Source organism: Brassica napus, chromosome A9, assembly GCF_020379485.1.
Source record: "Brassica napus cultivar Da-Ae chromosome A9, Da-Ae, whole genome shotgun sequence".
In the NCBI taxonomy this organism is placed as follows: Eukaryota; Viridiplantae; Streptophyta; class Magnoliopsida; order Brassicales; family Brassicaceae; genus Brassica; species Brassica napus.
Window position 1 is genome coordinate 32,146,894 of NC_063442.1, and position 24,509 is coordinate 32,171,402.

The 24,509-nt window shown below is 35.1% G+C and overlaps 4 protein-coding genes and 1 pseudogene across 7 annotated transcripts; 2 read left to right on the top strand and 3 right to left on the bottom strand.

The window, feature by feature from the left end:
* Positions 1-43: 43 nt before the first annotated feature.
* On the bottom strand, positions 44-4,683 carry LOC106394519 (putative BTB/POZ domain-containing protein At3g49970). 2 transcript variants are annotated; one of them, XM_013835081.3, is made up of 5 exons: positions 2,466-4,683; positions 2,301-2,370; positions 1,676-2,230; positions 1,090-1,590; positions 44-758 (listed from the first exon to the last, which is right to left on the bottom strand). In XM_013835081.3, the coding sequence occupies exons 1-5, from the start codon at positions 2,519-2,521 to the stop codon at positions 237-239; spliced, it is 1,704 nt and encodes a 567-aa protein (XP_013690535.2). In that variant the 5' UTR covers positions 2,522-4,683; the 3' UTR covers positions 44-236. The 2 variants fall into 2 exon arrangements, with proteins under 2 accessions (XP_013690535.2, XP_013690536.2); XM_013835082.3 differs by having other exon boundaries at positions 1,090-1,587; positions 2,466-2,779.
* Positions 4,684-6,426: 1,743 nt separating this feature from the next.
* LOC106390880 (casein kinase II subunit alpha-2-like) lies at positions 6,427-9,241 on the top strand. Of its 3 annotated transcripts, none has more exons than XR_007316505.1 (11): positions 6,442-6,744; positions 6,912-7,041; positions 7,133-7,327; positions 7,404-7,561; positions 7,657-7,747; positions 7,829-7,894; positions 7,992-8,074; positions 8,158-8,221; positions 8,298-8,366; positions 8,502-8,635; positions 9,125-9,241. XR_007316505.1 is itself a non-coding variant. In XM_048741010.1 (11 exons), exons 1-11 carry the CDS (start codon positions 6,481-6,483, stop codon positions 8,559-8,561), a joined length of 1,095 nt encoding a protein of 364 aa, XP_048596967.1. In that variant the 3' UTR covers positions 8,562-8,752. The 3 variants fall into 3 exon arrangements, 2 of the variants coding, with proteins under 2 accessions (XP_013686876.2, XP_048596967.1); XM_048741010.1 differs by lacking the exon at positions 9,125-9,241 and having other exon boundaries at positions 6,481-6,550; positions 6,636-6,744; positions 8,502-8,752; XM_013831422.3 differs by lacking the exon at positions 9,125-9,241 and having other exon boundaries at positions 6,427-6,744; positions 8,502-8,752.
* Positions 9,242-10,704: 1,463 nt separating this feature from the next.
* On the top strand, positions 10,705-13,821 carry LOC106391080 (annotated as a pseudogene).
* Positions 13,822-13,975: 154 nt separating this feature from the next.
* Positions 13,976-17,717, bottom strand: LOC106390879 (aspartic proteinase nepenthesin-2-like). The gene is made up of 12 exons (XM_022691036.2): positions 16,557-17,717; positions 16,358-16,478; positions 15,857-16,284; positions 15,635-15,791; positions 15,478-15,560; positions 15,299-15,398; positions 15,138-15,210; positions 14,878-15,057; positions 14,672-14,799; positions 14,478-14,579; positions 14,305-14,402; positions 13,976-14,217 (listed from the first exon to the last, which is right to left on the bottom strand). The coding sequence occupies exons 1-12, from the start codon at positions 16,784-16,786 to the stop codon at positions 14,040-14,042; spliced, it is 1,878 nt and encodes a 625-aa protein (XP_022546757.2). The 5' UTR covers positions 16,787-17,717; the 3' UTR covers positions 13,976-14,039.
* Positions 17,718-18,202: 485 nt separating this feature from the next.
* LOC106390878 (transcription factor MYB44-like) lies at positions 18,203-19,354 on the bottom strand. The gene is given in 1 exon segment (NM_001315899.1): positions 18,203-19,354. A coding segment is annotated over 1 exon segment (798 nt). The 5' UTR covers positions 19,083-19,354; the 3' UTR covers positions 18,203-18,284.
* Between the last annotated feature and the right edge of the window lie 5,155 nt (positions 19,355-24,509).

Here is a 24,509-nt window from a genome sequence, read left to right on the forward strand (position 1 = left end):
TACCATTATTTATGAGAATTTTCTAGCTTGGGAATGAAAAAAATTGAGTAAAAGCTGGAAGATGCGTTACATATGCATTGCATGACCCTAATATTTAGGATTACACCAAACACAGAAACTCTATAGAGATGTTCTCCGCATGCTCTCCTTATACAATGAAACATGTTGATACAGAAAAACCTCCTTTTAAAACAGGAACTGAAAAAAACATCAACAAGAACAAGTGTTTATTGTCTCTAAGATATAGAATGTCTCCGGCCTTTACGCGTCATGGTTCGTCCTTGTGTGTGGCCAAAAGGGTTAAGCTTTCCAAGCTTCCGAGAAACGGAACTTATAAATGACTTTCTCCGTAATGGAGACTTAACCACCGAAGCAGTTGAAACCGAAGAACAATCCGAACAATTCTTGATTTCAAAATCTTTCTCCCTCTCCAGTTCCTTCAACGTCATTTTCACTTTGAGCAACTCGAGCTTCAAGTCTTGGTTTTCCCGGTTTAGTTTGGATAGCTCATTGTTGTAGGAGCTTAGCGTAGGAGGAGGAGGACTTTCTGGTGCAATTGCGGTTGCGGCTACTGGAGAATCTGAATCACATAAAACTTGGCGGAGACTTTGTTGCTCTTGGTGCAGAACTTGGGCTACTATATGTACAGGGAGACGTTTGTTTTGTGCTGCGTGAGCACAAGCTTCTTGCGATAGCTTTTGGCTGTTCATTAAGCTGCATATTTTCTTCTTCTCCACTTCACTTATATTTGGATGCACCTGCACAACAACATCAAAGTCTGTAGAGCCTAGAGATCTCTCTTGTTTGGATCATACTCTTTTAACCTACAGTACTGTACTGTCTTTGAATTTTTTAAGATATTCATTAAGAAATAGTTGATGGTTTTAACTAAAACACTGCATTTCATTTTAACTGTTTTCCATCCAAAATAGATAGCATTATAGATAGATAGCATTTGTAAGCTGGTAGTTTTAAGCATTAAAAAATTACTTGATTGATTTTCTTCCGATTAAAAAATAGTCGAGGAGTTTTATGACTAAAGACTTTTTACTAATCAACAAAAACTTCAGTCTTGTAGCAAATTTATACCTTGAGGTACATGTCAATGGCTCGATATATGCCATCATCTGTTATCCTAGACTGCTCTGGAATGCATTCTGCTATGCCCATGAACTTCACCAAGTTTATGTTTCTATCAGAAGCGACTTCAGCAAGATAAGACTCCATGAGTTCACCAATATCAGTAGCAAAATCAACAGTGTTTCCTTCAACTTCAAACTCGAGATAGTTCATGAGGATCCGTTGAACAGTGTCCACATCAAACATTGTGTTGTCTCCATTGAACGAGGGAATCAATAGATCATCAAGCACGGCTTGTCTTAAATGTAATCCCATTCTCTTCTCCAAATCAAGCCTACAAGCTACTGTGGTTTCTAGGTACAACGCAGCTCTTAAAAGCATTGAAAGAAAGCTCACTGAAACTGCGTTTCTCCCCCTTGGAAGAAGGCTCACTATTGTTTCAAGAATCACTCTTTTCTCCGGTTCTTGTTCCACCTCAATCTTCTTGGCCCCTCGTCCAGATATCTCCTGCTAAAATTTTCATTAATCTTTTTTCTATAATAGTAGTAAAATAAGATAAATACATTGTTATGTTAAAGAACATCAAGAATCTCACCAACCCTCTAAGAGCTTTTTGAGCATATAGCATAAGCACTGGACCAAGTGTGTGTTGCTTAAACCCTCTAGCCATCATTGCTATCAAGACACGTTGAAACATATCAATCCTTAGAACAGATAATTCCTCAGCCCACAAGTCAACTACATCCTCCTTGTTTTGGCTCTCCTGACAAGTTACATAAGCTATTGCATCGATGCACCGGCTCACAAGCTTCACTCTCTCAGCCATAGGAACCAAACCCTCAGATCTTTGTAGAACTTTAACTGAACTCGGTAAACTCTTGAGGATCACTTCGTTTAAGTAAACCTCAGTTGTCTCCACAAGGTTTGCAACAGAATGTTCCTCTGTCATGTCAAGATACTCTGCTGCGCAACGCAGCATGGCGATGTTCTCTGCGTTCATCTCTAAGTTTATTCCGTAGCAAGATTTGATGGCTAGCTCGAATGCTTCTGCACCTCCTGGAAAATCTGGGATCTTGATGACGCTGATGTTCGAATCGTTGCTTGACTCGGAAGTAAGTTTCTTTATAAACCCACATTTTGACAGAAGAATCTGCAGACATGACAGAGAGAGAGTGTTAAGAAAAGTGTATATCACTAGGAATCTACAAAAAAAAAATCACCTTATGGAGGGAAAAGGACGTGTCTCCTATGTGAACAGTGATATCACTTGGAATCTCTTGAGATGAAATCCTGCAACAAGTTGTGCGAGAAGAAAATACACTCGAGTGATTTTCACATTTGATAACAAAAGAATAAGATGAAAATATAGGAAGAGAGTGATAAACCATTCACTAGTTCTCTCCATGGCTAAGGACAGAAGCTCCTTCCTCTTTGCGGACATTTAATGGTGTTCTGTTTCTTCTTGCTCAAGAAATAAACCATAGAACTACTTAAAAGACTCTTTTTCAGTGTAACTCATATATATAGAGAAATCATTTGAAGTTGGAATCGTTACACGTAAACAAAAGAGACGATTAAGAATAGGGATGATCCACCAAAAAGGTTTCCTCCCTTTTATTTTCGGTGATTCAGATGAAACTACGAAAATACCTAAACTAGCCCTGTCAGTGAGGAGACAAAAGCGAGAGGCATGGAGGGTAGTTACGTAGTTAACAAGGAAGAGAGCTCAAGATTGAGAGTTGAGACAGTTTTTGGAGTAAGTGGCTCAAACTTCAAAGAGGTAGGGATACTTGTTTACATGAGACGTCTTTTCGTAATAATAAGCTACAATAATAATAACAATACAAACAAAAATTCCTTGATCGATCACACCGCCAAATATGAAACTATGAAATACGATTATCATATTTTTTTACCGACAAAAACATGTGGAATGACACACAGATCAAAAAATGTGGAATGAAACAAATCAAAAACCTCAAAGCTCAAGAAAAAGGTCAAACTATTGTTCACTAAGGTAACATCGCAGCACGCTCTCTCTTTAGTCACATTCTAAATCTTTTATCTCGTTGCTCAACTCCAAAGGCAAATATTGCATCAGGGTTTCAAAGAGTCATCCCTGGTACATTTTTTTATTATGTAACTCTTTTAATTATTCTATCGGATTTAATCATGTTCCTAGATTAAGTGACATCGAGGCCGATTCTCTGGCTAAGAGAACTACTCATCTTGTACTATCAAACTCATCACTATTGGCTGAGTAACATCAATTTTCTAGTGTCTGCTTCTTTCTCCAAGTTTCAAGATTTTATATTTTGTCGACTTATCAATACTTCCAAAATGTGTTTGTCCATACAGCTTATAGAACATGTACAATGAATGAATCATGATTGAAGAAGAAAAGAGAGTGAGAATACACATGTTGGATTTTTGTTTTCACAAAAAAAGTTGGATTTTTGTGACAGAACATGAATCTTGTATATATGTATCCCTACAAGTTTTAATTACCAGATCTGTATATATTTTTGTTTGGTTATTGAATTTCTGATTGAGACGCAACTGAATCTTTGCCATAAGCCTATAAATGGTGTCTTTTGTTCAATCACTTTCTTAAAATTTGACTAGTTATAGTAATAAATAACATTAAAGACGTCCACATCCAAAAAGATCAAAGATTTGAAAATCATGATGAAACCGTTAAAAAAAATATTACAGAAAACTGGTTTTTAACAGTCTGCGAGAACGTTTTGTTTTACATTATAGATGAATCGAAGATGGACCAGAAACAGCGACCGCTTTCTCGGTAAACCTCTGTCTTCATCTTCCTTGCTTCTCGCTTCTCGATTCCATGAGTCTTCCTCTTGATCGGTTCAGCTTTCGGAATAGCCGGTTTGAACGTGGTTTGTTCAGCTTTCTTACCTGGAAGAAACTCTACAGGAAGCTTCTCCATACCTTGGACGGAGGGTAATGATTCTACCACCATTCGAACTCTTTGGTTTAGCTACTGTTTCACTCAGATTCTTCCTAGCTCTATGTGGATCCCTCAAACCGCTAAACCATGTTTCCCCTCTATAATAACCTGAAGGTTATGTTTTCTCACGAAAATGTCGAACAAAATAGTGTTTTTGGCCAAAACTGCTAAACATATTTTTGCATAAAATCGTTAAAACATTTTTTTTTGTCAAAATAGCAAAATCATGTTTTTGTCAAATCGTTGAATATGTTTTTCCTCCAAAACCATAGAATTGTGTTCCCAGCTAAAACCATAAAGTGAAGTTTTTCGTATGTTTTCTATCAAAATCGCAAATGTTTTTAATCAAAATAGTAAATGTTTTTCCTCCAAAACCACAAATTGTGTTTCCTGCTAAAACCACAAATTCAAATATTTCATTAGAACCCATTTTTCTGTCAAAATCGTGAAATCATTTTTCTGTTGTCAAAATCGTAAAAGTATGTTTTTTTTTCCAAAATCACAAAATTGTGTTTCTGCTAAAACCACAAAGTTGATTTTTCATTAAAACCGCAAAATCATGTTTTCCGCCAAAATCGTACAATTGTATTAACAGTCAAAATCGCAAAATCATGTTTATCCTGCCGAAACCATAAAATCATTATTCCAACGAAACCACAAAATTGTGTTTTATCAAAATCTAAATAATATTTTATGCCTAACCCAAAATAGTAATAATATTTTAGTTCAATAACTATTTAAATTATAAAATTATTATTCAAGATTAGTTATTAAAATTATTTAATCATTAACTTAAAAAGTTATAGATTGCCTAGATCCATTTGTCAAATAGTAGAATTAATCTATAATCTATTTAAGCTTAAAATATTTGGATATGGAGATTGGCTTGTGTTAGTTTATCCATTTTGACATAATCTAATATTAAAACTGAATTACATTTTGTACTTAATTCTGACTTTTCCACGATAGTTATCATTACATGCCACTGACTTAAACCATTTGTATTAAATTAACAAACCACCTCAATTTGATTTACTTATTTAATTGATATGATATAATTTTCGTGACTCACCATTAGTGTATAATTTCTTTTTGGGTGAAATTTCCTATAGATACGATATAATTAGTGCCTATAATGAAGCATATGTGCCTGAATAAAAGCCTTCATTATAGGCACTGATTATCTACTATAAATAAAAACAACTAATTTTAAGTCTTCTTAGATAATCCATTCGGAAAGCTTCTGGCTTTGGTTGCCCAAAATCTATTCTATTAAAATAGGAACATGACCTATTGATATATGTTTAATCTAACTAATTATTTTATAATTGCATCTAGATAACCATAACCACCTTTTAAATATTGAATATATGTTTAGTGTAACAATTATTTGATAACTGCATGTAAATACCACCTTCTAAATACCACATGGAATAGTCAAACTGCATCTAAAACGTGATATATGCTTTTATTTAACAAAAAATAACATTCCAGGAATCAAATCTATTAATCTCAGCTTTAGAAATTTGGTTATCTAACCGCTTATCCCTACGTTTTTCTGTAAATATACACTAACCACTACGTTAAGATAGCCCTATGTTATATAACTGTATAACATATAAGAAAAAACTACAGAAAATGTTACATATTTATAGAAACATAAAAAAACAAAAAAATTACAAAGCGACATTATATCCGCGGATCAAGATCTAAAAAAGACAAATATGATTACAAAAAAATGGGTATACGGGCATAAGATTACAAAGAACCAAGCGTACGCCGGATTAACTTTTACATTGCTATTATTTTATAAAATATATTTTGATTACAATTTATACACAAATATGATTATAAAGAAAAAACAAATATGATTACAAAAAATACAAATATGAAAATTAAATTTGTAAAAAAAATTAAAACAAAAATATACTCACCTTTTGAATGGCGGGTCAGAACCTAGTTTTGACTTATTTGGATTGGCTTAGGTAAAAATTATATAATAGTAAACAAATTAATAAAGTTTAAAATAAAAATGTCATGGAATTTAAATTAAAAAAATCAATAAAAGTTTATCTAATAAAAACAGAAAGAATAGTATCATTATTATTATATGATTTAACAACATTAAAAAATTGATTTTATAAGTAATAATCTACTAAAACCTGGCTTTTTAATAGATAAAAAAAAACCTGGCTTTTTCATTTAATAACTTTTCTTTTAATTGTTATTGGTTCAGGAAGAAAGGAGGTTGAGAGAGAGGCCCAGAGATATAATGAAGTACATAAACGGCTTCGAAGCCTTTTAGGGTTAAGCCAACACGCACCGTTTTAAACAAATTAGTATAATATTTCTTTTTTAACTTTTCTTTCCATAATTGAGTCAGTGTATGCTACTAAAGGAGAGTAATCCAGCACGGGGAAGCGCACTGAATGATATATGCGCCTAATCACCTCCTCCTCCTCCTACGCATCTCTTGGACGCTTCCTCTTATTGAGCTGCGCCATCTTCATCTCGCGTGCGCCGTCGGCGCTTTCTCTTAACGGAAGCAGCTTCGATCCTCATCTCGATCCATATCCACTCGAAGAAGAGATCTCTCTTCCCACCGTGATGTCGAAAGCTCGTGTCTACACTGACGTGAACGTGATCCGTCCTAAAGAGTATTGGGATTACGAGTCTCTCAATGTTGAGTGGGGGTAAGATCCAAAGCTTTCGTCTTTTTGCGGGATTGATACTAAAGTTTGAGCCTTTTTTGGCTTTTGATATTTGATCTGTTTGAGCAGAAGTTGCTTGGTTTAGTTCTGTGTATGATGATGGTTTTGTTAAAAGGTTGAAGCTTTCTTCTTGTGTTTGGTTTCTTCAGGGAGCAAGATGATTACGAGGTAGTCAGGAAAGTGGGGAGAGGCAAATACAGTGAGGTTTTCGAGGGGATTAACATGAACAGCAACGAGAAGTGTGTTATCAAGATCCTTAAGCCTGTCAAGAAGAAGAAGGTTAGTTAGTGTCTTACATTACTTAGAGTTAAGATAGTTTCTTTTGCAGAGTAGCTTTTGTGAATTGTTATTTATGTGATCCTTTTAACAGATTAGAAGAGAGATTAAGATACTTCAGAATCTCTGTGGAGGCCCAAATATTGTGAAGCTGCTTGATGTTGTCAGAGACCAACACTCAAAAACCCCAAGCTTGATATTTGAGTATGTTAACAGCACTGACTTTAAGGTTCTGTATCCTACTTTGACTGACTATGACATCCGGTACTACATCTATGAGCTGTTGAAGGTAACTTTTGTGTAATCCCTGTATCTATCACTCCATTACAACGAATGAAGGTCAGTGATAACCTTGAAATTTGCAGGCATTGGACTACTGCCACTCACAAGGTATAATGCACAGAGATGTGAAGCCACACAATGTCATGATCGACCATGAGCTGCGCAAACTTCGCCTGATTGATTGGGGTCTCGCTGAGTTTTATCATCCTGGCAAAGAGTATAACGTCCGTGTGGCCTCCAGGTTCTGTTATCTCTTTTTTTTTTTAATGTAAACATGTTACATTATACTGTCTTTATCAATAACTAAGCTCGATGAAATGTTATCTGTTGGATCAGGTACTTCAAGGGACCCGAACTTTTAGTGGATTTACAGGACTATGACTATTCCTTGGACATGTGGAGCCTCGGTTGCATGTTTGCTGGGATGGTGAGTACCTTTGCTACATTTATATTATTATCTATCTGCACCATGTTTTCATCTGATTTGGCTAATTATCTTCCCTTGTAGATATTCCGCAAGGAACCTTTCTTCTATGGCCATGACAACCAGGATCAGCTTGTTAAAATTGCAAAGGTAATTTAATTGTTTTTTAGCAATGTGTATTGTGATTCTAGAGCGCATCAAGTTGTTTTTTCAAATCTAAAGAGTATTTGTTTGACTCTTGACTCAGGTCCTTGGAACCGATGAATTGAATGCATATCTGAACAAGTATCAGTTAGAACTTGACGCTCAACTAGAGGCACTTGTTGGGAGGTAAGCAATAAGTCACGTATTCCCTATATTATAATAGATAGTAATGCCAATGATTAATACTCTCCTCGGGGCTATTTCCATAGACATAGCAGGAAGCCTTGGTCCAAATTCATCAATGCTGACAATAGGCATTTGGTCTCACCTGAGGTAACACAGATCCATTTGACTTTTGCCACTGCTGCTTCCCCGAGCTCTCTAACTTGTTGTGTTTTCTTACATGCAGGCGATTGATTTCCTGGACAAGCTACTTCGGTATGATCATCAAGACAGGTTAACTGCAAAAGAAGCAATGGTATGTAACTGAACATTATTCAGCCACTGATATTTGTTGGTCTGCTTATGATCAGAGAATCTTGTTTGTTTACATGGATATGATCATGAGAATTAGATTGATTAGCTAGGTTTGATACTTTTGTGAATATGACAGGCTCATCCTTATTTCGCACAAGTCAAGGCAGCAGAGAGCAGCAGAATGAGAACTCAATAGAGACGTCTCTGAGTGTGTATCTGAAACTGGTGGATTGTCCTCCCGATAAGTTGTTGTTATCTTTTAAAGAAGTGGTGTTAATGTTTAACTTTAAATGTTTATCCGAGTATTTTCATCTATTTTCAAACTTTTGTAGAACTTCTATTGTTTAATCTTGATATTTATAAAAAGGAATCACGTTTTTATTTTCATCTGAAAATTTCTATTAAAATTAAAAGATGATCAAGATACAACAAAAACCATCAGTAAAGAAGATGCCAAGCTTGGTGAAAAAAAAAAAAAGATGCCAAGCATCAGACAACAACATCAAACTACTTACAAGGCACCAAACATTCCTTAAGCCAAAGAGGTTATAACCAATGGCCAAGTAATATTTAAGAACAAAGAAATATTTAAATTAAAGGGATTGCAAAGTTTGACATTTTTATATTGTCCAATAATGTGGATTTCATTGAATAGTATATATTTTCAAAAAAAAAAATAAAAAATAAGAAAAGAAACTTTAATATCACTCCATAAAAATAGAATTTCCCGATAAGTTGTTGTTATCTTTTAAAGAAGTGGTGTTAATGTTTAACTTTAAATGTTTATCCGAGTATTTTCATCTATTTTCAAACTTTTGTAGAACTTCTATTGTTTAATCTTGATATTTATAAAAAGGAATCACGTTTTTATTTTCATCTGAAAATTTCTATTAAAATTAAAAGATGATCAAGATACAACAAAAACCATCAGTAAAGAAGATGCCAAGCTTGGTGAAAAAAAAAAAACAAGATGCCAAGCATCAGACAACAACATCAAACTACTTACAAGGCACCAAACATTCCTTAAGCCAAAGAGGATATAACCAATGGCCAAGTAATATTTAAGAACAAAGAAATATTTAAATTAAAGGGATTGCAAAGTTTGACATTTTTATATTGTCCAATAATGTGGATTTCATTGAATAGTATATATTTTCAAAAAAAAATATAAAAATAAGAAAAGAAACTTTAATATCACTCCATAAAAATAGAATTTCCCCCCCCCCCCCCCCCCCCATAATATTGAAATTTGATAATTATGATGACTAGCTACTGTTGAGCAGAGAATTTCGTTCTAAAGATGTTGTATTACTGAGAATTGTAAAATTATAATTCTAAGATATATTAAGCTTTTCATAAAATTATAATTTTAAAAAATAATTTGTTAAATTTTTGGTTATTGAGATTTTTAAAGTCAAAATTTTAGAATATATTTTATATAAATAGCAATGCATATTTTATTTAATATTTTTAAAGATATATACAAACATGTATAGTAGGTTATATATAACAAAAAAAAACTAAATATAAATTATTTATAAAATGTGAATTTTCAAACTTTATAAAGTTTTTATATAAAGTATAAAATGAAAACTAACTAAAATATAACTCACCCATGATTAAAATTTCGTAAAATTATAGAGTATATTTAGCACAAAATAAATTATTAATTGATTTCAAAATTTATATATACTCTATTGAAATTATATTAATAGTTTATTTTGTGCTATAAATGCTCTATAATTTTTAATTTTAATTATGGGTGAGTTATATTTTATTTTGTTTTCATTTTTATAATTTGTATGACAATATCTGTTAAAAGTTTAAAGATGTGTTGATACTTCACTAGAAAAATGTGTTGATACTTTGTATGAAAATATATCTACAAATATAGTTTGCCGAGAAAAGAAAAAGAAAACTAAACATCAGAAGAAGAAAAACCCCTTGCTAGCTAAAATCTAGTTAAGTACTCTCTCCGTTTTAAAAAGATATATATTTTAGATTTTTTATACATATAAAGAAAACACATTAAAAATTGACCGTAAATACATTATTTTTTATGAATAATTTAACTTTTAGCCAATAGAAATCCAATAAACATCATTAATTTTTTTGAAATTTATAATTTTTTATTAAATAATACATTGAAAAAGTTAAAAATGTATTTTTTTAAACAAATTTTTTTTTCTAGAACGTGAATCTTTACTAAACGCAGGGAGTATTAAATTTCAACTCAAAATAAAATCAACTATGGGTGGGTATAATGACTAGTGAGTGACATTGTTCTAGTTTTCAAATCTGGGTGCGTATAGGGACTCGGTTTAAAAACTCATTAATATTGATTTTCTGAAAATCCAAGAATACATTAGACCATTTGCAGTTGTAATTTTTCTTCCAACACACATTTATACTAATATATTTAATTTAGTCGAACACATTATTTTCAACTCTGCATGCTAGAGTGACATTGTTGACTTGTTTGCCATCATTGTAGGAGCCAAAGTTTGTGGTTGAAAATCATTGGTAGTCTTTAAAATATTAAACACACAACTTTTATCTTTTTCATTTTTGTGTAATAATTAGCTCTGGTTTTTCTCTCTGAATTATTGTTCCTTCTCCCTCTCTTCAGAAATGGGAAGTTGTTTGTCTGTCTCCATTTCATGTGATCAAGTTGTGAATCAAATCTCTCAATGTTTATCCGTCAATGGAAGTTACATCTACAACCTTTCAGAGAATCTAGCAGCTCTGCATAAAGAGATGGAAGTGCTCAAGGCAAAGCGAGATGATGTGCAAGCAAGGATAAGCAGAGAAGAGTTTACAGGACGTCGTCAAATGCTTGCTCAAGTCCAGGTATGGCTAAAGAATGTTCTTGACATCGAAAATCAATTTAACGATCTGCTTCGTACTAGCACCATTGAACTCCAAAGGTTGTGTTGTTGTGGATTATGCTCCAAGAATGTGAAAATGAGCTACTGTTATGGCAAAAGAGTAAACCGGCTGTTGAAAGTGGCTAAGAGTACCAGGTCTCAAGGAGAACTTGATGTGGTGACTGAGAAAGTTCATGTAACTGAGGTTGAAGAGATACCTATCCAACCCACAATTGTCGGTCATGAAACATTGCTTGAGAGGGTATGGAACCGTCTCATGGACGATGGAGTTGGGGTTTTGGGTTTGTATGGTATGGGTGGAGTTGGCAAAACCACTCTTCTTGCGCGGATCAACAATAAGTTTACTAAAACAAGAGGTAGCTTCGTTGTGATATGGGTTGTGGTGTCTAAGAATTTAGACATCCTTAGGATTCAAGAAGACATAGCAAAAAAACTAGGGTTTTGGAATGAGGAGTGGGAACAAAACGATGAGTATCGTAGAGCCATTGACATACACAATGTTCTCAAGAGACGGAAGTTTGTGTTGTTCTTGGATGATATATGGGCGAAAGTTAACTTACTGACGATTGGAGTCCCTTATCCAAATATAGCAAACAGATGCAAAGTAGCCTTCACTACTCGCTCTAGAGATGTGTGTGGGCGCATGGAGGTTGATGACCTTATTGAAGTCAGTTGTCTAAGTTCCGACAAAGCATGGGAGTTGTTCCAAAAGAAAGTTGGAGAAAGCACATTGAAAATCCATACAGACATTCCTGATCTTGCAAGACAAGTTTCTGGAAAATGTTCTGGCTTACCATTGGCGCTCAACGTAATCGGGGAAACTATGTCATGCAAAAGTACGGTACAAGAATGGCGTCATGCAATAGACGTTTTGACTTTATCGGCTGCGGATTTTTCAGGCATGAAAGATGAAATCCTTTCTGTTCTCAAGTATAGCTATGACAGTTTAAATGGAGAGGTGGTGAAATCATGTTTTCTTTATTGCTCTCTATTTCCTGAAGATTATCTTATAGATAAAGAGAGACTGGTGGATTATTGGATATGTGAGGGATTCATAGATGAAAGCCAAAGTAGAGAAAGGGCTATAAACCAAGTATATGAGATACTTGGCACCCTTGTCCGCGCATGTTTATTGGTCGAAGGAGAAATGAATAATATATCATATGTGACTATGCATGATGTGGTTCGTGACATGGCTCTATGGATCGCATCTGATCTTGGAAAGGATAAGGAGATATACATTGTGCAAGCCGGTGTTGATTTACGCAATATGCCAGATGTCAAGAATTGGAAGGGTGTTAAAAAGATGTCACTGATGCGTAACAATATTGAAAGGATATGTGGCAGCCATGAGTGCGCTCAACTTACAACTTTGTTCCTTCAGAACAACCAATCACTGGTACATGTTTCCAGTGACTTCTTCAAGTATGTTCCAGCGCTAGTTGTGTTGGATCTGTCAGGCAATTTAGCCTTTCTGAGTTACCACAGCTTCAGTTGATATCGTTGCGGTATCTTAATTTGTCACGAACAAGCTTGGAGCAATTTCATGTTGGCTTACAAGAGTTGACAAAGCTAATCCACTTGAATCTGGAGTCCACACGGAAGCTTGAGAGCATTTCAGGTATATTAAATTTGTCAAGTTTAAGGTCACTTGGACTACAAGGATCCAGCAAGACACTAGATATGAGCTTGCTTAAGGAGCTGCAGCTCCTGGAATATTTAGAAAAGCTAACCATTGAGGTCAGTTCAGGGATAGTTTTGGAGCAATTGTTGAGCTCTCACACGTTGGTGAAATGCATTCAAAAGGTAGGCATCAACAACCTTGGAGAATCAACGAAAGTATTGACTTTGCCAACTACATGTGATCCACGTAGGCTCAACCTATCGGGATGCAGAATGGGGGAAATACAGATTGAGAGGGCAACATCATCACCGAACAATACTGGTCTTGCAACTCCATGCTTCACAAACCTCTCCAGAATTGATATAAGTATATGCTATCTTCTAAAAGATTTGACGTGGCTGGTGTTTGCTCCAAACCTTGTTGATCTTAGAGTTACTTCCTCACATCAATTGGAAGAGATTATAAGCAAGGAAAAAGCTGCAAGTGTTCCTTTTCAAAACCTAAGAAGCCTCTACTTATCTCATTCACCTATGTTGAAGAGCATTTGCTGGAGTCCTTTGTCTTTTCCATGTTTAAGCAAAATAAGCATTGAAGGTTGTCCGATGCTGAGAAAGCTTCCATTAGATTCTAATAGTGTTGTCAGGTTTGATGTATTTTCCATAGAATACAGAGAGGAAGAGTGGATCAAAGAGGTTGAATGGGAAGACGAAGCCACTCAACTGCGTTTCTTGCCTTTCTGTAAGCTTGACCCTGGCCTGACAGTAAAGCCAAATACATCTAATACCCATACTCAGTCGATAAACAGTGTTGAAGGAAGCAACCAGTGATTAAATTATTCTAAAAACTGTCTATGAGATCGATCCCCTTACTCGTTTTAAACCTTTGTGTAACTTTATACTCTATCTATTCACAGATATATGAGAACTAGGCTTAAAGTTTCTGCACTGTACAATCTTTTACATGAGAGAGCGAGACAGTAGTGAAAAGGATATACAAGTAGTAAACTTGGTATTATTTACTAAGCAACAAAAAATATCATAAAGACAGTTGGTATCCTTTGCCATAAAAATAAAAGACAGTTGGTATCCTGTCTTTTGAGTAAAGACCAAACAGTTTGTATGATAAGGTTGAGGAAAACAAGGTACTAGGAGGGTTATTTTTTTTATAAAGGTAGTAGCTCTTGCTCAGCGACTATGGCTTCATCTACATGTATATATGGATTTGATGCTTGTTTGCGTTTCCACATCAACCAGACTCCATAAGCTATTAAGCCAACAACAACTACAGCAACGATCACTATTGCCATCACCACAATGGTGTTTTTCATCACCCATCTTGCCCTAAAACCAAATGCAAAAAAAAAAAAAGAGACTTTTCTTTTGAGACAATCTCTTCTTTTTTTATGGTTAAGAATGAGTGTGTTGTACCCTTTTCTTGAAGGCTCGAGTGTGTAGCTAACGAGCTCGTAGTTTCCAAAGATGTCAGGAAGCTTGATTTGATGATTGGTAAACCGAGAAACTATGCTCTACAAGGAGAATAAAGAAAAGTCAAGTAAGAAGATGAAAAATCTAGCAATAAAAAGAGATGTTTTTTTGTATACCGTTGCTGTGACATTGGAAAAAAAGCCAGAAGGTTCAGTAGGAACAACAACTATTCCAATGAGAGAGTTGTTTCCTTTGGAGGTGAGGTTCGATATATAGACCTGTGACAAATGACTCCGATATATTAGCAACACAAAATAGGGTTGAAGACTTACAAGCTATAGACTATAGTGTGTTCATCAATATGGCTCACCTGTGAAGATTTGACATCCAGCTCCTTGGATAATACCTTGGAGAGCTCTTCCATGCGAGGTTTCAGATATGACGAATTGACTGTTAGTTGGATATCAAGATTTATTTGACCAATCTGAATCTCCCCTCCTGAGGAAAATATGTACAAAACATCAGTAGACATTAAATAGAATAAGTTTATTTTATTTTATTTTAGTTGTCACTAACCTGGGAGACTGCTTGATGTGTTGAGGGTTGGATTTGAATCATTTGAAGGCAATGTGGCAGGTGGTGGTGCTGAATCATCAATATGAAGCCTATCTGATAACTCAGAACAATTGGTTCTCCAGAATCCAACCTTAGAATTCTCACGATCATACACAACAAGTGTGTTGCGAACCACAATTCCTTGCAACACAAGACATAAGATTACCAGTGTAATAAAAGTGAAGGTAGCCAGAAACAGAGTAAATATATAATCTATTTACCTCCTAAAAGAGTTGTATGGTCTTTTCCATTTGGGAATACACCAAGACAGTATGCACCATGCACCTTGGAATGCTTTTATTCAACAAAAGAAGTAATCATATCAGCCTGCTACAACATTAGCTATAGAGAGAAAATAAAATCTCATACGAGAATCACTTACTCGAAACAAGTAGTTTTCAGGGGACAAAAGCCATGACTGTCCACTCTTGAACACCATTTCCACTGATGGAAGTATCTTTGAAAGCACAGAGGCATCGTTGCTTGAGCATAACGCAACCTAACTGTTAGTAACTTCCCTTGATTGAAATGTTTTGAAAATAGATCACAAAGACATAATACCTTGGAGCAACAAGGAAGCAAGTATCTTTAAAGTTCGAATCAGGGCCATCAATCTGCTTTAACGGGGAAGCTTCTCTCATTAACTACACAAAAACAACAACAAGATAAAGAGCCCCAGTCGTGTAAGAAAAAAAAACAAAGATTTGAGAGTTCTTACAGCTTCCTCAAAAGCTGAAAACACTGCGTCAGGGAGGTAAGCATACGTTGTACCACTATCCAAAACAACGCCATGTTCTCCATCAAACACTCTCGAGTCCAGCAACAAGTCCTTCCCAGCGACACGTATCCCCGTCAAATCTATATTGTAGTATGAACTGTGTATGGTATTAAACCGTATCCATTCACCAATAACACAAAAGACAAACTCTTTGTAACATACCTACGATCAGGGTCAGAGTCAGTGAACATCATATCAGACGGGTAAGCAAACCCACCAAGAACCATGGAGCCTCCACCAAGATCCATCCCTCCATAACACAAAGCAAAAGAGTTGCTGATCAAACCTTTATCCACCAACTGATCAACAAGACTGAGATCTCCCTGTCCTAACCCGATAATGCCATCAGCACGTTGACTATAGAGATCACCAGTCTCCACATTCTCACAACCGAACACAGCTCGTTGCGGTGTAAGCTGGCTTTCGTTCCCGAACGATATAAGATCTTCTCCGAGGACGCCTTTGCTGCTGCTGTGTTCGGCGTACTCTCGCTCGTAAAGGCATTGTTCTTTCTCGTCGTCACAGTGACAGTCCATGTTGCACTTCACTGGTTGGTACGTGGTGGACATCTCCGGCTGAAACTTTGGGTCCTGATGTTTTATATGAGTATTATTATTGATATGAGTATTATTATTTATTTTTTTATATGAGTATTATTAGTACCTGATGTTTGCCACATTGTTCACAGTCGGAACAAGGAACGTAAGTGACGGTACTGCCGGAATCAACAATGAGAGCAAACATCTGTGGGGGTGTACCGATCCACAGCCGTGTCGTGTAATACCTGCATGTTGATCGATGATACGTTCTATCAAGATCGGAGAGTGCTGATGAGAGAAAGGGAAGTTTGTTCAGTTGATACCCGTTAAGAAGAATATCGTCGTAGAGTCTCATGCGAGAGTGAGGGAGTGATTTTGAGTGGAGCTTTCGATGGAGAAGAGACATAGATCTCGAAGAATTGGGTTGAGAGAGAAACAACGGGAACACCATCGGACGGCGTGATCCAGCGGCGGGAGAACCTGACGCATTTGAACATGGAAGAGAGAGATAGATTAGGAGTGAGACCGTCGCGCCGATCGACGCCAGCGCCATTTAATCACCGGGCGTAATTCTCAGTGTAAGAGGAGGGAAGAAGATGGGACAAAGACAAACGTTAGATCTACTGGAAGTTTGGAACCAAAGCCACTTTAGCTTTGAGACAAAACACAGTTAATGGCCATGTAAATCAGGAAACGACGTAGTTTTTGTGTTCATAAGTTTAGCAGCCATTAGTTATTTTGTGTAAAGAGTTAAAAGACAGACGAATGTGCAAGCATAAGACTATACAGAGATTTCTACCAGCAGTAGAAATACTTTTATGGACTGTTGAATTATTTAATTTAATTCAAAGTTTAAAACAATCACATGAAAATGAATCTACAAATCAGCTTTTATCTTCCGGCTAGTGCCCACCATTTGAAAATGTCGTATATTCCAGACCTTTTTTTGAATCATGTTCTGTTTGGCAACTTTTGATGACCTAATATAGATAGAGAAACAAAGGAGTAGAAACAACATAGGATCAACTGAACATGTTTCTTTGAATAGTATAAGTACATTCGGAAAACGCTGAGTGAGAAAGATTTTAGTTGTATCTATTCGATGGACACACACTAGAACTCGCCAACTCATGATGCAGAAAATTGGAACATAGCTGAAGAAGGAAAAGGAAATAGAGTCGAAACCACATTAGACGCCCCATTCCATGCAAGTTGATGTCTTGGGCTAGTAACGGTTGTGTCTTTGGATGTGGTTTTGAATTTTATCACCTATCATCTTTTTCCAGTGAGCTTTTTTAACCTATCAAGAACTTTATTTCTTCAGGAAGGCGTAGGAAACAGCCGATCGAGCGCAAGGAGTTGCTAATCCATATGAGACTAGCTTATTTAAACCAAAAGAACGAAACATGGTGATCTTTTGATGTCAAATGAAAATTAAAACTGTAAAATGCTTAACAAGAAATTTATCGACCCGACCACTTTAGAAATTCTTCTAGGATCTACAAAAATTTAAATCCAGAAATTCCATATTTCCATGAAACATTTTCATTTCAATCTACTCGTAATAGGTATCACGAACTCTATTCACTCGAGATTTGACAATGTACTATGTATATAGGTCGCCTTGCTTAGAAAATCTCACTAGTCACGGTTTGAGTCCAATGGAAATAATAGGAGGATTTATACAAATCTGAAACATAGAAATGACTTGAGAAGATATGTCGCGGGCTATGTCACAAGGTCGACTGATCAGTAACCAATTTAAATCCAGAAATTCGATGACACATTTTTATTTCAATCTACTAGTAATAGACTAATAGGTATCACGAAGACACGAACTCAATTCACTTGAGATCTGAATCGATGATCATCAAACAAAGCGATGCTCAGATGTTTTGGGTAAAGATTATTATTCCATAAATATTATTATTATCCAATTTTAATTGAACTGTACATTCTTTTTCATTTCACCACAACCCAAAAATGAATTGCTCTTCAAATCCCCAAACCGATTCGATCACCTAACTCTCTCTCTCACACGTGCCAAAAAACTACTCAACCTTAGGTGTGATTCCACTATCATAGAAACCTCCGACGACGAATCCACCAGCGTTGTTTCTCTGCATCTCCGCCATGTAACTCCTCACTTCCGCCTTAACCATCTCATGCACCACCGTCATAAACTCAGCTCTACGCGCCTCCCCCCCTCTCTCCTCTACATTAATCTTCATCTGCCTCTCAAACCTCGGAAACGGCAACGAGTTGTCGCTCGAACCCGTGTTCCTCGACTCCTGGCTTACGGGAACCGACAGCGACAGACTCAACGTCGTTGCCGGATCCTCCTCCGACGAAGACGTCATTGGTTTAAAACGCTGAGGAGGAACCGCGCTTGAGTCGCTACCAACGTCGGCGGGACTCTCAGGGCTCATGTACAACCCAGTGTCCACCGGAGGGACGGACTCAGAGCTCATCGATCTCCTCTTCTTCGCCGGATCTTGTTCCTCCTCCGCCGTCGGATTCCCATCTGAACATTTCCGCTTGAGCGTCGAGTTCCAGTGGTTCTTCACGGCGTTGTCCGTGCGGCCGTTGAGAAGACGAGCGATCGTGGCCCATTTGTTACCGAACTTGGCGCGAGCGGAGACAATCGTCTCGTCTTCCTCCGCGGAGAACGGTCGATGCTCAACCTCCGGAGATAGCTGATTGCACCACCGTAATCGACAAGATTTACCAGATCGACCTGGAATGGACTTGCTGATCGCCGACCAGTTTCTCGGTCCGTACTTCTCCACCATCAGCCTCAGCTGCTCGTCTTCTTCTTGGCTCCATGGACCTTTCACACGATCCGCCATTGCATCAGGCGAGAGAGGATCTTTCAATAACTGAAGAGAGGAAGAAAAAGTATTTATAACAGAGAAATGGGAAACGTAACCGGTAACCGACTGAGTCGGTGGAGAAAGTCATGGCCCCATGGGCACCGCTTCTTCCACGCAAGCGGTTTTGAATGTTTTGGGATACAGCTGTAGGTTAACACGTGTCACCATCTGGCTGCGTTGATGTGTCTAACTCTTTTTTTTTTTCTGTTACGCAATCGTACGATGGAGTCGAGGGAGAGGAGTGAGGTCACGCGAGTAGAGAACGCGTGGGGTAATGTGGGAAGTTAAAGCGACAAAATCACGGAAACCTACAAGGAAAGCTCTGATATTATTCGCACAATCTGAGGTGAAAATTTTAGAAAGTATAGTTTTTAAATACAATTAATTAATTAAATTAGTTAAATATCTAAAAATTAAAGACGATAACGGTTAGGTTTGGCCGTTTGGGTAAAGACAGTTTTTATGCATTTTCTGACTTTTGACTGGCCTAGCCAGCCTGTATACCAATATACGTTTTCTTTCATATTTTAAAAACTATTTTACAATACAAAACGCCTGTTTTGAGATTTGTTTTTTGAAACTACAGAAGTTTAAAGTAGGTGCAGTTTTGGTACATAATGAACCAAAATTGTGATTTTGGTTTACCGAATGCACGCGGGATAAAAGCAACAGTTAAATGTCACAATTCAAAATTATATAGATATACAGGAAAGTTAACTTCACTGTATGATATAGATGGTTCAAAATGATTTGATTTATTAATTAATATTCGGTTCTATAAACATGTTACAAAGAAACGGCCACCAGATTAAAGTGAGTGGTCGGAATTTTTTTTAAAAAAAATTGAAGTTGATGACGTGGCGAAAACGACAAAGAGAAGTTGGCCAGTTGGAAAGTGACATCATCTATTACCATTTTAATTAAAAAACGTTTAAAACTGGAGGCAAAAATCCAGGCTGTAATCCGCAACAAACAACTAACTGTCGTCCATTCAGCAAACTGCCACGTGTCAGTTTGGACTCTTTTGAAAATGGTTGTGTAACTGTCTTTAACGTTAGTAACGCACTTTAGTCCCCAACGTCATCTGCACCTTCCCCCAACCTTCTCTTGAACGGTTTCATAACTATTCTTTATTAATACAACTATTTTTAAACATATCGTTCTCGTTTTCTTTATGTTAAATTAGTTATAAAACAATAAAACGATTTAATGTCAATAATAATATTTTTAACCATTTATGATAAAATAATTGATTACACTTGATATATATACATGAACTGGGAGCATGTGTTGTAGTCTAGTGGTAATATACGGGTCTTATATGTAAACATGTTTTGGATTAGATCTTCTTACTGCAAAAACTAAGTCACATTGTTCTACTCACCACGGTTGTGGATACATCTGTATGAATACCCGAGAGAGGGTCTGTCATGGACTCTGCACCTCCCACGCTTAGAAATTAGATCTGTGTCTTTAATAAATCCAGATTTAATCTTTTTTTTTACAAAAAAATATACATTAACCGGAATATACCGGAGAATTCAACCAAATTTTTGATGTTTTCCTAGCTTATTATACATAAGGACTTAAGAAGATATGACATGTAATATTCTATTTAGTATTCTTTCCGTTTCATATTAAATATCGTTTTTAACATTTAAATTTTATTTCACTATAAGTGTTAAGTGTTGGCATATATTTTTAATTATATATGAAATAAAATTTCAGCTTTTACCCTTATATTTAATTTAATAATTAAAAAAATTAATGTACTAAATGGAATTAAAATAGAAAATTATTTAATTTTTAATCTATGTGCAAAAACGTTGAACAACCCTTATTATGAATTAAAAAAAAAAGGTAGATATTCCCTCTGTTCCATATTAAATGTCTTTAGATTTAAATTTGTTTCATTATAAATGTCGTTTTACATTTCCAATTTAAATATTAAATAAAATTTCTAGTTTTTATCCTTAATTTTAATTCATTAACAAATAAAATCAAACAAAGCAATGTATTAAATATGGATAAAACAGAAAAATAACTATTTTTTTAATGTGATAACAAAGGCGATCAATCCAAAACAATTACTTATTTTCTTCTTTTATTTGTTTTTATTTTCTTTTCAACAGTAACTTTGGATGTAAGTTATTTGGAAGATATTAAGACCCTTAAAAAAAGTTTCTTAGTTCAGAGATTATTCATGTACCAAGGACGCAAAATAAGAAGCGGACAGTCTTGCATGCAGTGTCAGGAAACATCCTTCTTTTGCTGTTTACATGGATATGGAGCCATCGGTTTGGATGTCAGAATCTGTATGAATCTGATGACAAAAAAAAAGGGTATACAACACATATTATAAAGATTTTAAACCAATTGTTCTGAGTCTTTTGACGTACAATCCAACACATATTCTAAACTTTTTTAGCATTGCATTCACTACGGGATCATATCATTTATTGATGATGGATTATATTTTTGTTTTTCTCAGGAAAGTCTTTAGTTTTTACTAAACGATAGAATGATACAAGATATCTTTGAGATGGCAGGTATATACGATGCCAGAGACTAGCTGGTGATTTAAAGGATACAACCCCAAAATGGTGAAGGATTACATATTTATGGGAAAATATCTTTATATATATAAACAACAGTAATGTAAAATCTGTAAACGTACTATGCCTGTTTTGATTAGGTATTAACTTTCAGTTTTGTTTCAATATACGTTGTACTATTGGCTAACTATTTCTTTTTAAACAACGAGATGTGGACTCATCAAAGACTTCTCATCATTAACACTGCAAAATATTATTCGTAGTAAACACTTTGACCTTAAAAAGGGTAGCAACTATGAAGAAAACGCAGGTTCATGTGATGGTCATCTCGCTATTCATTCATTTGGCAGCGTCACGAGTGGAAAATGTTGTTGTAGACGCTCCTGCATACATAGGAAAATGGGCTTTTATGAAAACAACGGTGCAGATTAGCAATCGTCTCGGTGGTGGTTTAACACTAGTACTCCATTGTAAATCTAAGAATAATGATCTTGGTATCCAAACTATCGCACCAGATAGTTCTTGGTCATTTTATTTTAGACCAAATATTTTTGGAACAACACTCTTTTTCTGTCGTTTTATGTGGGCTCAACAAGCACATTCGTTTGATATTTATGATGATTATAGAGATGGTGTTCGTAAAGGTAATCCATGCATCGACTGTACGTGGAATATAGACCAGAATAGGCCATGCAGATTTAACGAAAAGACCAATTTATTTGATTTGTGTTATGATTGGAATAAATAATTTATATTTTTTTTTTTAGTAGATTTTAAATATCTTTGAAATTAATGATAGATTTGACTAAACTCTTAACCGAAATCATACACAATTATTCATATTCGATTAGATTTTAATTTGGATGCAATTTATTTATAAACAGATTTTATAAAGAAAAAAACCTGAAAAATGAACCAAAATCAGATTAAAAACTATATTGCTAACCTTGTATATAACTCAACTTACCGTTGAGAAGGTTTCTACAATCATCTCTCTCCTTTTTGATGATAATGGAGGTTGCAGTCAGCGTGACTTTACTGGGTCAAGGAGTGTTGATAGTGAATCCACAATCAAAAAGGTACATTGCATATCTATCTAGACAATTCCCTCCGGTTATGGAGACCTTTTTCTTTGTGGGAGTATATCGATGGTTTGATTTCAGCCGCAACGAATCATTAATCTCCGTGAAGGATCTCTTTATCCTTTGCGATGCCCGGTATCCAAGACTTCAATTAACAAATGAGATTGATATTCAATCTCGAAGTGTGTTATTGTGTTTTGATGAGCGGATTTGGGACCCAGGCATATTATATTCATGGAGGTTTGACGGATCAATGGAAGAGCAAATAATGTTTGGCATCAATAATATTACAAGACCTTTTAATCTCATCAAAAAGACGATGGCCAGAAACGACGATTTCATTATTTTGGGGTTGATTCTGAAGAAGAAAAGAAATCGGTTTACAATCGGTTGGCGAGTAAGGCTTCGGTATCCAAAGCATCGTAGAAATTCACTTCTTGATCATTTCTACTTGTGTTTAAGTTTGTCTATTATTGATGTAAGATTGGTGTATAAACAACTCTTGGATGTGATATAATCAATGAATGAATCAGTTGACGTAAAAAAAAAACTAATTTTTTTAATATGTGTGCAAAAATCATAAACGATTTTTATTATGAAATGACGGAAGTATATTCTAGATCTATGATGTCGTAAAAAAAAAACAGATGTATGACTGATGTTAAAGTTTTAAGGGAAAATTGTTTTTTAGAGCAAAAAAATGACAACTATGTCCCTTTAGACTAATCTCATATACTTTATGTCCCATTAGGCTAATTATTTTCAAAATGGTAATAATGCCCTTAAAATTATAATTTTTAAATACAATAAATAATGAATTCGTTTTTTTTTTGTTTTTTTTTAAATCAATTTTTTTTTTAATATGAAAGTGAATATTCCCAAATATTTTGTTTCCATATTTTTAGGAACTGATTTCTTATCCGTAGAATACAACTAATCTGTAGAAATCGGTTTCCACAGATTTTTAGAATTATAGTAATGTGTAGATTTTGATTTCTACATGTTTTAGATTTACAGTAAATCTGTAGAAGTCGGTTTCTACGTGTTTTAGATTTATACTAATGTGTAGATTTTGATTTCTAAAGATTTTAGATCGGTAGGTTAAGCGCGGAATGTGTATTCTAAATATTTTTAGAATACTCTTATTTACGTAGATCACATATTCTAAACATTGTAGATTCAATGAAAAAAGTGGATTTCGTTTTCTAGTTCGTAGAATGTCATTTCTACTTTATTTAGAACATAGTCTGAAATTTATGATTTAAACTTTTTTTAAAAAACGAAAAAAAATACCACTAAGTTCATATAGGTATTTTATCAATAGTTATCATTTTTCCAAAAAAAAATTATTTGTAAAACTATTTATTAAATTTATTTTCAAAAATATTAAAGGGTATTATAGACAAAACTTACACAAAATGGATATTAATCTAAAAGGACATAGTTATCATTTTTTACTCTAAAAAGAAACAATTTTTCCAAGTTTTAATAGTACGTGAGAAAGTTTTTCTTGCTAACAAGTACCTGAGAAAGTTGTCTTTATTATAAACATGTAGTTGATTTTACATATTTCTATAATGTCTTTTCACTTATCTTTTTCAATTCTTAATTTTAGGAACCACTTTCTTAATAGTTGGTCCTTTCTTGATAATTCTTGATATAAGATAAATTAACATGAAAGGATTGGCATGTTACGAAATGTATATTTTTCGATGAAATGTATATTATTGGGTAGTATTATATAATTGCACGTACATTTGATGTGT

What these genes read in the sequence shown, in the direction of transcription:
- LOC106390880 (XM_013831422.3), top strand. Translation starts at nt 6,488, where the DNA reads ATGCGCCTAATCACCTCCTCCTCCTCCTACGCATCTCTTGGACGCTTC. An exon ending in GTTGCATGTTTGCTGGGATG is followed by an intron (nt 7,748 to 7,828) that starts GTGAGTACCTTT and finishes CTTCCCTTGTAG; the next exon opens with ATATTCCGCAAGGAACCTTT. An exon ending in TAACTGCAAAAGAAGCAATG is followed by an intron (nt 8,367 to 8,501) that starts GTATGTAACTGA and finishes TGAATATGACAG; the next exon opens with GCTCATCCTTATTTCGCACA.
- LOC106394519 (XM_013835081.3), bottom strand. Translation starts at nt 2,521, where the DNA reads ATGTCCGCAAAGAGGAAGGAGCTTCTGTCCTTAGCCATGGAGAGAACT. An exon ending in AAAAAGCTCTTAGAGGGTTG is followed by an intron (nt 1,591 to 1,675) that starts GTGAGATTCTTG and finishes TGAAAATTTTAG; the next exon opens with CAGGAGATATCTGGACGAGG. An exon ending in CCATTGACATGTACCTCAAG is followed by an intron (nt 759 to 1,089) that starts GTATAAATTTGC and finishes GTTGTTGTGCAG; the next exon opens with GTGCATCCAAATATAAGTGA.
- LOC106390879 (XM_022691036.2), bottom strand. Translation starts at nt 16,786, where the DNA reads ATGGCGCTGGCGTCGATCGGCGCGACGGTCTCACTCCTAATCTATCTC. An exon ending in CTGAAAACTACTTGTTTCGA is followed by an intron (nt 15,211 to 15,298) that starts GTAAGTGATTCT and finishes GTTGAATAAAAG; the next exon opens with CATTCCAAGGTGCATGGTGC. An exon ending in TGGATGTCAAATCTTCACAG is followed by an intron (nt 14,580 to 14,671) that starts GTGAGCCATATT and finishes CATTTGTCACAG; the next exon opens with GTCTATATATCGAACCTCAC.